Consider the following 14620-nt stretch of genomic DNA (forward strand, 5'->3'; position numbering starts at 1 on the left):
CACTGCTCATCGCCGCAGTGAAAATATAAGTTTTATTAGCTTGATAAATATCTAAATTATTTCACTGGCAAAAATACCCTGATTCAGTAGTAGAGTAGTTGGTATACCTTGTAATCATACCTTAGTTCAGTAGTACAGTAGTTGGTATACCTTGTAATCAGACCTTAGTTCAGTAGTACAGTAGTTGGTATACCTTGTAATCATACCTTAGTTTAGTAGTTCATTAGTTGGTATACCTTGTAATCATACCTTAGTTCAGTAGTACAGTAGCTGGTATACCTTGTAATCATACCTTAGTTCAGTAGTTGGTATACCTTGTAATCATACCTTAGTTCAGTAGTAAAGTAGCTGGTATACCTTGTAATCAGACCTTGGTTCAGTTGTACAGTAGTTGGTATACCTTGTAATCATACCTTAGTTCAGGAGCACAGTAGTTGGTATACCTTGTAATTAGACCTTGGTTCAGTTGTACAGTAGTTGGTATACCTTGTAATCATACCTAAGTTCAGTAGTACAGTAGTTGGTATACCTTGTAATCAGACCTTAGTTCAGTAGTACAGTAGTTGGTATACCTTGTAATCATACCTTAGTTCAGTAGCACAGTAGTTGGTATACCTTGTAATTAGACTTTGGTTCAGTAGTACAGTAGTTGGTATACCTTGTAATTAGACTTTGGTTCAGTAGTTGGTATACCTTGTAATAAGACCTTGGTTCAGTAGTACAGTAGCTGGTATACCTTGTAATCATACCTTAGTTCAGTAGTACAGTAGTTGGTATACCTTGTAATCAGACTTTGGTTCAGTGGTACAGTAGTTGGTATACCTTGTAATCATACCTTAGTTCAGTAGTACAGTAGTTGGTATACCTTGTAATCATACCTTAGTTCAGTGGTACAGTAGTCGGTATACCTTGTAATCATACCTTAGTTCAGTAGTACAGTAGTTGGTATACCTTGTAATCATACCTTAGTTCAGTGGTACAGTAGTTGGTATACCTTGTAATCATACCTTAGTTCAGTAGTACAGTAGTTGGTATACCTTGTAATCATACCTTAGTTTAGTAGTACAGTAGCTGGTATACCTTGTAATCATACCTTAATACAGTGGTACAGTAGTTGGTATACCTTGTAATCATACCTTAGTTCAGTAGTTCAGTAGTTGGTATACCTTGTAATCAGACCTTGGTTCAGTAGTACAGTAGTTGGTATACCTTGTAATCAGACCTTGGTTTAGTAGTACAGTAGTTGGTATACCTTGTAATCAGACCTTGGTTCAGTAGTACAGTAGTTGGTATACCTTGTAATCATACCTTAGTTTAGTAGTACAGTAGTTGGTATACCTTGTAATCAGACCTTGGTTCAGTAGTACAGTAGTTGGTATACCTTGTAATCAGACTTTAGTTCAGTAGTACAGTAGTTGGTATACCTTGTAATCAGACCTTGGTACAGTAGTACAGTAGCTGGTATACCTTGTAATTAGACTTTGGTTCAGTAGTTCAGTAGTTGGTATACCTTGTAATTAGACTTTGGTTCAGTTGTACAGTAGTTGGTATACCTTGTAATCATACCTTAGTTCAGTAGTACAGTAGCTGGTATACCTTGTAATCATACCTTAGTTAAGTAGTACAGTAGCTGGTATACCTTGTAATCATACCTTAGTTCAGTTGTACAGTAGTTAGTATACCTTGTAATCATACATTAGTTCAGTAGTACAGTAGTTGGTATACCTTGTAATCATACCTTAGTTTAGTAGTACAGTAGCTGGTATACCTTGTAATCATACCTTAGTTCAGTAGTACAGTAGTTGGTATACCTTGTAATCATACCTTAGTTCAGTAGTTCAGTAGTTGGTATACCTTGTAATCATACCTTAGTTTAGTAGTACAGTAGCTGGTATACCTTGTAATCATACCTTAGTTAAGTAGTACAGTAGCTGGTATACCTTGTAATCATACCTTAGTTCAGTTGTACAGTAGTTAGTATACCTTGTAATCATACTTTAGTTCAGTAGTACAGTAGTTGGTATACCTTGTAATCATACCTTAGTTTAGTAGTACAGTAGTTGGTATACCTTGTAATCATACCTTAGTTCAGTAGTTCAGTAGTTGGTATACCTTGTAATTAGACTTTGGTTCAGTTGTACAGTAGTTGGTATACCTTGTAATCATACCTTAGTTCAGTAGTACAGTAGTTGGTATACCTTGTAATCATACTTTAGTTCAGTAGTACAGTAGTTGGTATACCTTGTAATCATACCTTAGTTCAGTTGTACAGTAGTTAGTATACCTTGTAATCATACTTTAGTTCAGTAGTACAGTAGTTGGTATACCTTGTAATCATACCTTAGTTTAGTAGTACAGTAGCTGGTATACCTTGTAATCATACCTTAGTTCAGTAGCACAGTAGTTGGATATACCTTGTAATCATACCTTAGTTCAGTTGTACAGTAGTTGGTATACCTTGTAATCATACCTTAGTTCAGTAGCACAGTAGTTGGTATACCTTGTAATCATACCTTAGTTTAGTTGTACAGTAGTTGGTATACCTTGTAATCATACCTTAGTTCAGTTGTACAGTAGTTGGTATACCTTGTAATCATACCTTAGTTCAGTAGTACAGTAGTTGGTATACCTTGTAATCAGACCTTAGTTCAGTAGTTCAGTAGTTGGTATACCTTGTAATCATACCTTAGTTCAGTAGTACAGTAGTTGGTATACCTTGTAATCAGACCTTGGTTCAGTAGTACAGTAGTTGGTATACCTTGTAATCATACCTTAGTTCAGTAGTACAGTAGTTGGTATACCTTGTAATCATACCTTAGTTCAGTGGTTCAGTAGTTGGTATACCTTGTAATTAGACTTTGGTTCAGTAGTACAGTAGTTGGTATACCTTGTAATCAGACCTTAGTACAGTGGTACAGTAGTTGGTATACCTTGTAATCATACCTTAGTTCAGTAGTACAGTAGTTGGTATACCTTGTAATCAGACCTTGGTACAGTGGTACAGTAGTTGGTATACCTTGTAATCATACCTTAGTTCAGTGGTACAGTAGTTGGTATACCTTGTAATCAGACCTTGGTTCAGTGGTACAGTAGTTGGTATACCTTGTAATCAGACTTTGGTTCAGTAGTACAGTAGCTGGTATACCTTGTAATTAGACCTTGGTTCAGTAGTACAGTAGTTGGTATACCTTGTAATCATACCTTAGTTCAGTAGTACAGTAGTTGGTATACCTTGTAATCATACCTTAGTACAGTAGTTGGTATACCTTGTAATCATACCTAAGTTCAGTAGTACAGTAGTTGGTATACCTTGTAATCAGACTTTGGTTCAGTAGTACAGTAGCTGGTATACCTTGTAATCAGACTTTGGTTCAGTAGTACAGTAGTTGGTATACCTTGTAATCATACCTTAGTACAGTAGCTGGTATACCTTGTAATCATACCTTAGTTCAGTAGTACAGTAGTTGGTATACCTTGTAATCAGACTTTGGTTCAGTAGTACAGTAGCTGGTATACCTTGTAATCATACCTTAGTTCAGTAGTACAGTAGTTGGTATACCTTGTAATCAGACTTTGGTTCAGTAGTACAGTAGCTGGTATACCTTGTAATCATACCTTAGTTCAGTAGTACAGTAGTTGGTATACCTTGTAATCATACCTTAGTTCAGTAGTACAGTAGTTGGTATACCTTGTAATCATACCTTAGTACAGTAGTTGGTATACCTTGTAATCATACCTAAGTTCAGTAGTACAGTAGTTGGTATACCTTGTAATCAGACTTTGGTTCAGTAGTACAGTAGCTGGTATACCTTGTAATCATACCTTAGTTCAGTAGTACAGTAGTTGGTATACCTTGTAATCAGACTTTGGTTCAGTAGTACAGTAGTTGGTATACCTTGTAATCATACCTTTGTTCAGTAGTTCAGTAGTTGGTATACCTTGTAATTATACCTTAGTTCAGTAGTACAGTAGTTGGTATACCTTGTAATTATACCTTAGTTCAGTAGTACAGTAGTTGGTATACCTTGTAATTATACCTTAGTTCAGTAGTACAGTAGTTGGTATACCTTGTAATCATACCTTAGTTCAGTGGTACAGTAGCTGGTATACCTTGTAATTAGACTTTGGTTCAGTAGTACAGTAGTTGGTATACCTTGTAATTAGACTTTGGTTCAGTAGTACAGTAGTTGGTATACCTTGTAATCATACCTTTGTTCAGTAGTACAGTAGCTGGTATACCTTGTAATTATACCTTAGTTCAGTAGTACAGTAGTTGGTATACCTTGTAATCATACCTTAGTTCAGTAGTACAGTAGTTGGTATACCTTGTAATCATACCTTAGTTCAGTGGTACAGTAGTTGGTATACCTTGTAATCATACCTTGGTTCAGTAGTTCAGTAGTTGGTATACCTTGTAATCATACCTTAGTTCAGTAGTAGAGTAGTTGGTATACCTTGTAATCATACCTTAGTTCAGTAGTAGAGTAGTTGGTATACCTTGTAATCATACCTTAGTTCAGTTGTACAGTAGTTGGTATACCTTGTAATCATACCTTAGTTCAGTAGTTCAGTAGTTGGTATACCTTGTAATCATACCTTAGTTCAGTAGTACAGTAGTTGGTATACCTTGTAATTAAGACCTTAGGTATATAATGTATTAAATTTCCTACATAAAACTGACTGAACTTACTCGGAGCGAGGTGACCCTGACAAAATGGAGGCTGCCGTTTTAGGACGATTCATTCTTGCTGGAGATCCTGTTCCATTTTGAAATGAAACCCTCATGGTGGTAGGGGTGGATCTGAAACACATTGGAAAAGAAACATTCATAAGTTTCACTACTTGAAAAATGTCCTCACTATCCAGGGTACACACGTAACTGCGGATCTTTTTCTTTCACAAAGCATAATATTATTTAATGCCTTTATGAAATGCTTATTGATTAAAAAAACAAGGAACTTGTCAGAAGACAACATAGTTGCCACGTGGTTTATTATTCAGAATAAGTTTTTTAAAGTAGGTCAAAGCTAGGTCATGGTCAAGGTCAGCTTATCCAGATGTAGTACCAATGGAAAGGTTTTGTCACACAGGGGCACACATGTCAAATATGATAGGCCGTAACCTCATACCATTAACATACTGTAACAAAGATTAAAGTCTTTTAAAAGTAGGTCAAAGGTCAGCAGGTCCCAAAATCAAACAAAAAGAAAGGTCTTGTTACAAGGAACACATTTGTCAAATACATGTACATTTGTACCTAAGTTGTATCCTCATTAGTATTGGCAAAACACTGTTTATCAAACTTTAACTAAGCACACTGATGTCGAGGTATATCAATTATAATATTCCTCGGACTTCATCGCAGGGAGCTAATAATTAAAATGACTCATGAATTTCTCCACCTTTAATCAGCTTTACTGTTTGATTTCAAAGAATTTCCAATCAGACTACCGCTATATCTGCTTCAATGGTGTACATAAAGAAATATTTCATGTGATAGTTTGGATCCTTTCACCTTCCAATATGTTCAAGGTCATGAGGGAGACATACTTTTTGTGAATAGAAATTAAATCTGAGAAAATTTAGCTTCGTTTTATTTTACACAACTATTACCACTTAAAGGAAATCCAGTAAAAAACAATTGATAAATATCAATGTTTACAGAGGACAAAAATTAAGCGAAAATACCTGGAAACCAAGCTTAAATGATACATGTATAAAAAAGTATCTTTTAAAAGTCTTCTCACAGGAGGTAGCTGACCCAAGGCATGCGACCTTACAGATATACATTTGTACTTACAAGTAGCTAACGAGTAATTTTCTCGGATCCTCATCAGTTTTGATATCCTGTGATTCAGATTCCTGAGAAATTACTTCACCATCTGAAACATTGATACTATTGCACACACCATTTTCTTCCTCTGCGGGTGATTTTGGCTTTATTTCAATTTTTTGTTGCAATGTTGTCAATCGTTCATTTAATTCATTTGTCGTTTGGTTCTTTTCTAAACTTGCAGTTAAGGATTTATTTTCAGTCTCAACATTAGTCCTTGGAAATTTAACAACTCTTTCGGAAAATTTTCCAGAATTTTCAACCAAATCTCTTGACTTTGGAGGATTTTCCAAATTTACAACAAATGGTAATTTTTCCACTTCTACATGCTGTGAATATTTAATCAATTTGTCTGAACGATTTCCACCAAATGTGTGAAAAGTTAACGATCTTGTGTTATTGCTAACATGAGGTAAAATCCATTCAGTGGATTCCACAACTCCATGTTGCCATGGTGATACAACAGGATAGGATGTCTTCAGCATGATGCTTTAGAATCAATATTATAAAAGTTTGAGATTCAATGAAATAAATTTTCACTACAGGTTGAAAGTTACTTTACAATACTGTTCATTTTTTTTTTTTTTTTTAGATTTCTACTGTTGCAAAGAAAACTCACGAAACCTTTTTTTTTTTTTTTTTACATTATATCATGTAGGTAATACACAGTTCACTGGACAGCCATCGGTAATTTCCATTTCCAACACTTGCAGCTATTTATGACTGATAAACTTTACATAAAATTAATTCCTAATTTTGGGTCACAGAATATATCCAAGAGAAAGAAGATCGAGCTTTATAAATCCCATGTTCACAGCATGTTAAGTTCCTCACCAAAAACATATCCATACCACATACCTCACTGGTCAAAAAAGTCCACACAAATACTTGCCACAACATCACAACCACTACAATATATGTCACAACATATTACAGAGTGACCAAATGGCAAAAACTTCCTTTTAAACATTGAACTCTACAGTGCCAACATTACCCAAATCCCTAGGCACTACAGGGAAAACACAACCAATTAACATATTATAATTCCAAATTGAGTCGAGCCATTTCACACACATTTAAAAATCCTTTCAAATTTTCTGCACTGGGTAAATGAACTTTAATGGAAGTTGCCCAAACATAGAGTTTCCGAAGATCTCTAGTATAAAGCCTTTCATTGAGCCAGACTTTTAATCAGTGGAATCTCCAGTGAAAACTGTTTACACTGGCATATTTACAGTGACTGCTAGATCAATGATGTGTTCAGCCTTTCACATAAAATAATGAATGCATACTTAAAGAAAATATAATAAAAGTGTTCAAGAGTTTTTTGTAAGCTCTAATACACAATGTATTGAAGAATTGGTATTTTGTCAATTAGTACACATTGTACTTCCCCTATTTACACTCAACGTGATCACCAATATGCATGCAATTTGATACACAATTAATATCAATCATAAACATTTTTTTCCAATCCAATTCAATTCTTAAATAAACTATTATAGGTATGACTCAGGGAAAATGTCAAAGCTTTTCAGTTTTATGAATACAAGTACGTGTAAACTATTGAGGTGATTATTTTTGCTCCTATATCAGGACAAACCAAAAATAAAAAAATTCCCCAATATCAGACACAGCACCTTGACTAAGTTAACCACATTTGTGTGACTGAGGTAACCACATTTGTGTGACTGAGGTAACCACATTTGTGTGACTGAGGTAACCACATTTGTGTGACTGAGGTAACCACATTTGTGTGACTGAGGTAACCACATTTGTGTGACTGAGGTAACCACATCTGTGAGAATGAGGTGACCACATTTGTGACTGAGGTAACCACATTTGTGTGACTGAGGTGACCACATTTGTGACTGAGGTGACCACATTTGTGTGACTGAGGTAACCACATTTGTGACTGAGGTAACCACATTTGTGTGACTGAGGTAACCACATTTGTGTGACTGAGGTGACCACATTTGTGTGACTGAGGTAACCACATTTGTGACTGAGGTGACCACATTTGCTAGACTGAGGTAACCACATTTGTGACTGAGGTAACCACATTTGTGACTGAGGTGACCACATTTGCTAGACTGAGGTAACCACATTTGTGACTGAGGTGACCACATTTGTTTGACTGAGGTAACCACATTTGTGAGACTGAGGTAACCACATTTGTGTGACTGAGGTAACCACATTTGTGAGAATGAGGTAACCACATTTGTGTGACTGAGGTAACCACATTTGTGTGGCTGAGGTGACCACATTTGTGTGACTGAGGTAACCACATTTGTGTGACTGAGGTAACCACATTTGTGTGACTGAGGTAACCATATTTGTTCGTCTGAGGTAACCACAAATGTTCGACTGAGGTAACCACATTTGTGTGGCTGAGGTAACCACATTTGTGTGGCTGAGGTAACCATATTACCTTGACTGAGGTAACAACATTTTCAAGACTGAGGTGAACACATTTGCTGGCTAAGGTTAACCACATCTGCTATTCTGAGGAAACAACATTTGTTCCACTGAGGTAACTACATTTGCTCATTACTGAGGTAACCACATTTGTTCGACTGAGGTAACCACATTTGTTCGACTGAGGTAACCACATTTGCTCAACTGAGGTAACCACATAAAATTTTGCTCATTACTGAGGCAAACACATTTGTTCGACTGATGTAACCACATTTGCTAGACTGAGGTAACCACCTTTGCTTGACTGAGGTAACCACATTTGTTTGACTGAGGTAACCACATTTGTGTGACTGAGGTAACTACATTTGTTCGACTGAGGTGACCACATTTGTTTGACTGAGGTAACCACATTTGCGTGACTGAGGTAACCACATTTGTTCGACTGAGGTAACCACATCTGTGAGAATGAGGTTACCACATTTGTTCAACTGAGGTAACCACATTTGCTAGACTGAGGTAACCACATTAATTTTGTTCTAGCCGAGTTGCTCAACTAAGATAACCATTTCAATGAACTGCTAATTATAATAAAGACATGGGTTCATGGGCTTATATCCAGGCATGGGTTTACAACCAAATCAATATGTAACATTCTATCAGTCCATAAATACTTTGGTATTAACATTTCTATTACCAGGATTCTCAAGATTCCATGTGTGTAGAAACCTACAACACCTTTAATAATCAGACCGGTATGGCATGATATTTTGAAGCCTGGTGAAATGAACTGGGTCAAAATACCATAATGGTAAAGTGAACCATGGTTCCATGGGCTTCACTTTACCATGGGCTTCACTTTACCATACTACACCTGGAACATGTTGGGTGGGAACATCCTGGTACAAAGCTATCAGACTTATTCATTTTCTAGACGATATTAAAACCAATCCATTACCAGTTGACAAGATAACAGACACCCTTTGTGTAAATCATTTGAGGCCAGTAACAAAGCGCCCCGAATCTCGGAACACAACAACAAAATACTGTTTAAGTGGCAATACACCATTAATTTTATGACAATTTTCTTCTATTATCACCTATTTCATTAAAGGATATAAACGATGTAAAAGGGTAGAAAAAAAGTCTGAAGTACGTATGCATTATACAGTTAATGGTACATCAATCAATGTTAACTATGTAGGGCGACGTCCTATTGCTGGGAACAGGTGGAGATTTCACAATCAATGATCAATGTATTATCTGTAAGGAGTCAACAAATTTTTTATCAATAATAATTAGATTATAGCTAATAATACTAAATGCATTAGTGTATATTCAGTAAGGAGTAGATCATTTCTTTATCAATAATAATTAGATTATAGCTAATAATACTAAATGTATTAGTGTATATTCAGTAAGGAGTAGATCATTTCTTTATTAATATGTTAGATTATGGCCAATACATGTAATACTAAATCTATTATTAAATACTTGAAATTTTGTCAATAGTTTTTGAAAATATTGCCAGAAAGATGAGGCAAATTTAGATGTTCATTAATTATGATTTTAAAGGGACATTGTTTTTAAAGTTATCATTTAGTTTTAATGCAACAAAATGTGAGAAATGTTGTTATTTTTGCCATTAAAATGAATGGAAAGTGAATTATGCTACTTATAATCCTTGCTCTTTAAAAGCTTATTGATTTGTCATATTTGATTAACTGACAACATTTCATTTTCAACTAATTTATGACATTTCATGAAGGTTAATGTAATTGCCATTTTGATCACTGTTAAAATAAATTCCCCATCAAGGAATGTTCCATTCTGGCAAGGGGTCAACATCACATATTCATTTAAAGATTGAACAATTACATGTATTCATATGTTCGGCAACTTCCTAAAATAAGAAATAAGGGCATTAAAAATGATTTTTGTATGTAAAAGCTATTGACACAGACTAACATTCACAATACACTGTGACACTCTGACGATATTTAGATAAAAAAAACAATGTGCACCCCTGCATCAAAATGTGCAATTAACATAATTTCATTAGTAGGTAATTTTATTCCAATTAGAATATTAAAATCTAAATTCCATATTGAGGTTGACTAATAAAGTCACTTACTTTGTATCTCCTGTCATGGTTATAAGACTGAACTGATAATCCACACATTTAATCCATAGGAAAAAACAAAATCAGCAAAACAATTGTTAAAATTCTAAATGATGTATGTTCATATACATGCTTATCAGACTGAACCTGATATTGGTTTGACCAGCTACAATGTTCATTTCCCACGAACTTTTCACAGAATAATTGGTTAAATGAAACGTAATTCCAGCCATTAACAATCTAAATGTTTAATATATGCACCAGCTAGCTATATATATAGTCTAAGAGGAATTAAAGGTTTATAAATTCAAGTCAAACTTTTGTTATGATTATGAGCAAATAGGCTTTAGAAGAATTATTTTTGTCTCTGAATTATACATTTTTTATGAATGATTATTTTGAAATGTATATAAGTAAAACTGAAAAGTAGGTGATTTAAAACTCAACTCTATATGGCGGCGTAGACTGTTACAAGTACATTACGCACGTCTGGATTAAAGAATTCTGAACAAGTCATTATCGTAATCTCTGAAATCCATCTTGGTCACAATTATACACAAATTGTAAGGGAATTATGACATAGATATTATAATTAGGGGGTATTTTAGAGTGTATTTCAGTTTTATGGTGGGTATTTTAGCTAAAGAAATTGTTATTTAACGCGAATTGCAGAATCTCATGTTTCTTGTGACAGTATAAATGCCAACACAAAAATCTCAAGAGAGTGTTGGACAGAGGTTCAATGAGTCAGTGTCATTCATCTGATATTAATGATCTTTAATATGGGTCAAGATCAAATTTAAAAAGCTATATGTTATAGGGAAGTAATTGTGCCGCTGGTATTGCTATGTCAATATATCAGGCATTTTATATGGTTACATGAACATTGTTTTTATTGTAATTCTAAAAATGTCAATTAAGCCAAATTGATCCCTTTTGGCCTTGCCCCTCAGCCCCCCGGGGATCAGCCCCAACAATTGTACAATTTTGAATCTCTACCCCAAGGGGATGCTACCAGGCAAATATGAGCGATATATATATATCCATTGCTTAGTTTCATAGAAGAAGTTGTTTATATCAATTTAGCCAAATTGACCCTGTTTGGCTCCGCCCCTCAGCGGCCCGGGGAGTCAGCCTCACCATTTGTACAATTTTGAGTCCCCACTCAATAGTGATGCTACCAGGCAAATATGAACGATATCCATTGCTTGGTTTCAGAGAAGAAGTTGTTTATATCAATAGAGCCCAATTGACCACATTTGGCCCCACCCCTCAGGCCCCTGGGGGGTCAGCCCCATCATTTGCACAATTTTGAATCCCCAAGACATAGTGATGCTACCAGGCAAATATGAACGATATCCGGTGCTCGGTTTCAGAGAAGAAGTCGTTTATATCAATAGAGCCAAATTGACCACATTTGGCGCCGCCCCTCAGGCCCCTGGGGGGTCAGCCCCATCATTTGTACAATTTTGAATCCCCACCACATAGTGATGCTACCTGCAGGCAAATATGAGCGATATCTAATGCTCGGTTTCAGAGAAGAAGTCGTTTATATCAATAGAGCCCAATTGACCACATTTGGCGCCGCCCCTCAGGCCCCTGGGGGGTCAGCCCCATCATTTGTACAATTTTGAATCCCCACCACATAGTGATGCTACCAGGCAAACATGAGCGATATCTAATACTCGGTTTCAGAGAAGAAGTCGTTTATATCAATAGAGCCCGATTGACCTCATTTGGTCCCGCCCCAGAGACCCCCAGGGGGTCAGCCCCATCATTTGTACAATTTTGAATCCCCACCCCGTAGTGATGCTACCAAGTAAATATGAGCGATATCCATTGCTCGGTTTAAGAGAAGAAGTTGTTTATATCAAAATAGCTAAATTGACCCCTTTTGGCCCCGCCCCAAAGGCCCCCAGGGGGTCAGCCCCATCATTTGTACAATTTTGAGTCCCCTACCCATAGGGATGCTTCTGACCAAATTTGGTGAAATTCCGATCAGCAGTTATGAAGAAGAAGTCAAATAAGTCAATTGTTGACGGACGGACGGACGACAGACGGACGACGGACGACAGACGCCACAGTATGGCATAAGCTCACCTTGGTCCTTCGGACCAGGTGAGCTAAAAACAATGTGCACCCCTGCATCAAAATGTGCAATTAACATAATTTCATTAGTAGGTAATTCTATTCTAATTAGAATATTAAAATCTAAATTCCATATTGAGGTTGACTAATAAAGTCACTTACTTTGTATCTCCTGTCATGGTTATAAGACTGAACTGATAATCCACACATTTAATCCATAGGAAAAAACAAAATCAGCAAAACAATTGTTAAAATTCTAAATGATGTATATGTTCATATACATGCTTATCAGACTGAACCTGATATTGGTTTGACCAGCTACAATGTTCATTTCCCACGAACTTTTCACAGAATAATTGGTTAAATGAAACGTAATTCCAGCCATTAACAATCTAAATGTTTAATATATGCACCAGCTAGCTATATATATAGTCTAAGAGGAATTAAAGGTTTATAAATTCAAGTCAAACTTTTGTTATGATTATGAGCAAATAGGCTTTAGAAGAATTATTTTTGTCTCTGAATTATACATTTTTTATGAATGATTATTTTGAAATGTATATAAGTAAAACTGAAAAGTAGGTGATTTAAAACTCAACTCTATATGGCGGCGTAGACTGTTACAAGTACATTACGCACGTCTGGATTAAAGAATTCTGAACAAGTCATTATCGTAATCTCTGAAATCCATCTTGGTCACAATTATACACAAATTGTAAGGGAATTATGACATAGATATTATAATTAGGGGGTATTTTAGAGTGTATTTCAGTTTTATGGTGGGTATTTTAGCTAAAGAAATTGTTATTTAACGCGAATTGCAGAATCTCATGTTTCTTGTGACAGTATAAATGCCAACACAAAAATCTCAAGAGAGTGTTGGACAGAGGTTCAATGAGTCAGTGTCATTCATCTGATATTAATGATCTTTAATATGGGTCAAGATCAAATTTAAAAAGCTATATGTTATAGGGTCAGTATTCTCTGCATGTCATGGACATATTTTGCAACAATTTATTACTCTGTATGGTAAGAATTTTTGCTTGATTTTTTTCCCATTTAATTAATACACTCCTGCAAACTTAAAAAGAATACCCTGTAGGTATTGGACATTAGAATTGTACCTCAGCTGCCCCCACTGCAGAATATGGTAAAAGGTGTTACTGCATGCTTATATAGCACTCTGAGTATTTGGGAGTTGATTACAACTTGTTCACCACTTATCAGTATAATTTGACCGGGTGGTGTGTCCTGCTGGGTATCTTCGGCAGTATACTTCAGTGAGGTGGCACTATAAAGTCAACATCACATTCGTGCAATCACAATGATATTAACACAAACATACTTAAGCCTGCCAAAATACAAACTCACTCATCATATACATGCATCTCGCACACAGGGGATCGAGGCTGTCCTTAAATAGCCTGAGTTGTTGATAGGACATGGGACTACTTTCGCTGTTATATACAAGGCTTCAACAGGTCCTGATGAAGCCTAGCTTGCATATAGAGACGGAAGTAGTCGGCCAATAAATTACCCATTTACTAGTGATGCATGGGTATGTTGTGACTGAAACCACTTGGATTAATTTTTATATTTTTTTGTCGCCCTGCTTTAAACCTATAGGTTTCCATCCCAACGTGCAGTACCCACTGATTAACCAATACACTCGACTGACCTTGACTCTTAGACTGATAGGTCTCTGGATGTAGTCCTAGAACTGAAATATTCAGGCTTGATGAATGTAATAACATTTTCAGTCATATCTAAGTTAATTGTTGTCATTATAAGGAACCTGAATCTCGTCCCTAATGTTTCAAGGATTTTATATATATATACATGTATGATCATGCATACCACAAGAAAATTCCAAAATGTGCAATTATAATTTGATGTTATTTTTAGAAGACACAGAAAATGACTGAAATTTTCATTTTCATATAATTTTTCAAGTATTTTGAAATTGTCAACATAGATGCAAATGAAAATGTGCTACCATAATTTGTGTTGTTGAAAACCTGAAATTCTCAGTCAGAAATTATTTTTTTATGATATTTCATAATTATATATCAATAATAATATTAGCAGATCAAAACTGCTAAAAAACAAAATCAAACATTGACAATATTACAGAAATATTGTGAATATTATCACTATACTTA

The 14620-nt window shown here is 35.6% G+C and overlaps 1 protein-coding gene across 5 annotated transcripts in view; it reads right to left on the reverse strand.

Moving 5' to 3' along the window:
- Positions 1-14620, reverse strand: part of LOC117317650 (flagellum-associated coiled-coil domain-containing protein 1-like) — a 41519-nt gene that overhangs the window by 15134 nt on the left and 11765 nt on the right. For 3 of the 5 annotated variants that reach the window (XM_033872513.1, XM_033872514.1, XM_033872515.1), the window contains one exon: positions 4691-4801. In XM_033872513.1, the coding sequence (XP_033728404.1) occupies positions 4691-4801 (111 nt within the window). Of the gene's footprint in view, positions 1-4690; positions 4802-5800; positions 6434-10382; positions 10522-14620 lie in introns of those variants that run through there. The other 2 variants (XM_033872517.1, XM_033872512.1) reach the window with 2 other exon arrangements.

This window comes from Pecten maximus, chromosome 19, assembly GCF_902652985.1.
Source record: "Pecten maximus chromosome 19, xPecMax1.1, whole genome shotgun sequence".
Taxonomy (NCBI): domain Eukaryota; kingdom Metazoa; phylum Mollusca; class Bivalvia; order Pectinida; family Pectinidae; genus Pecten; species Pecten maximus.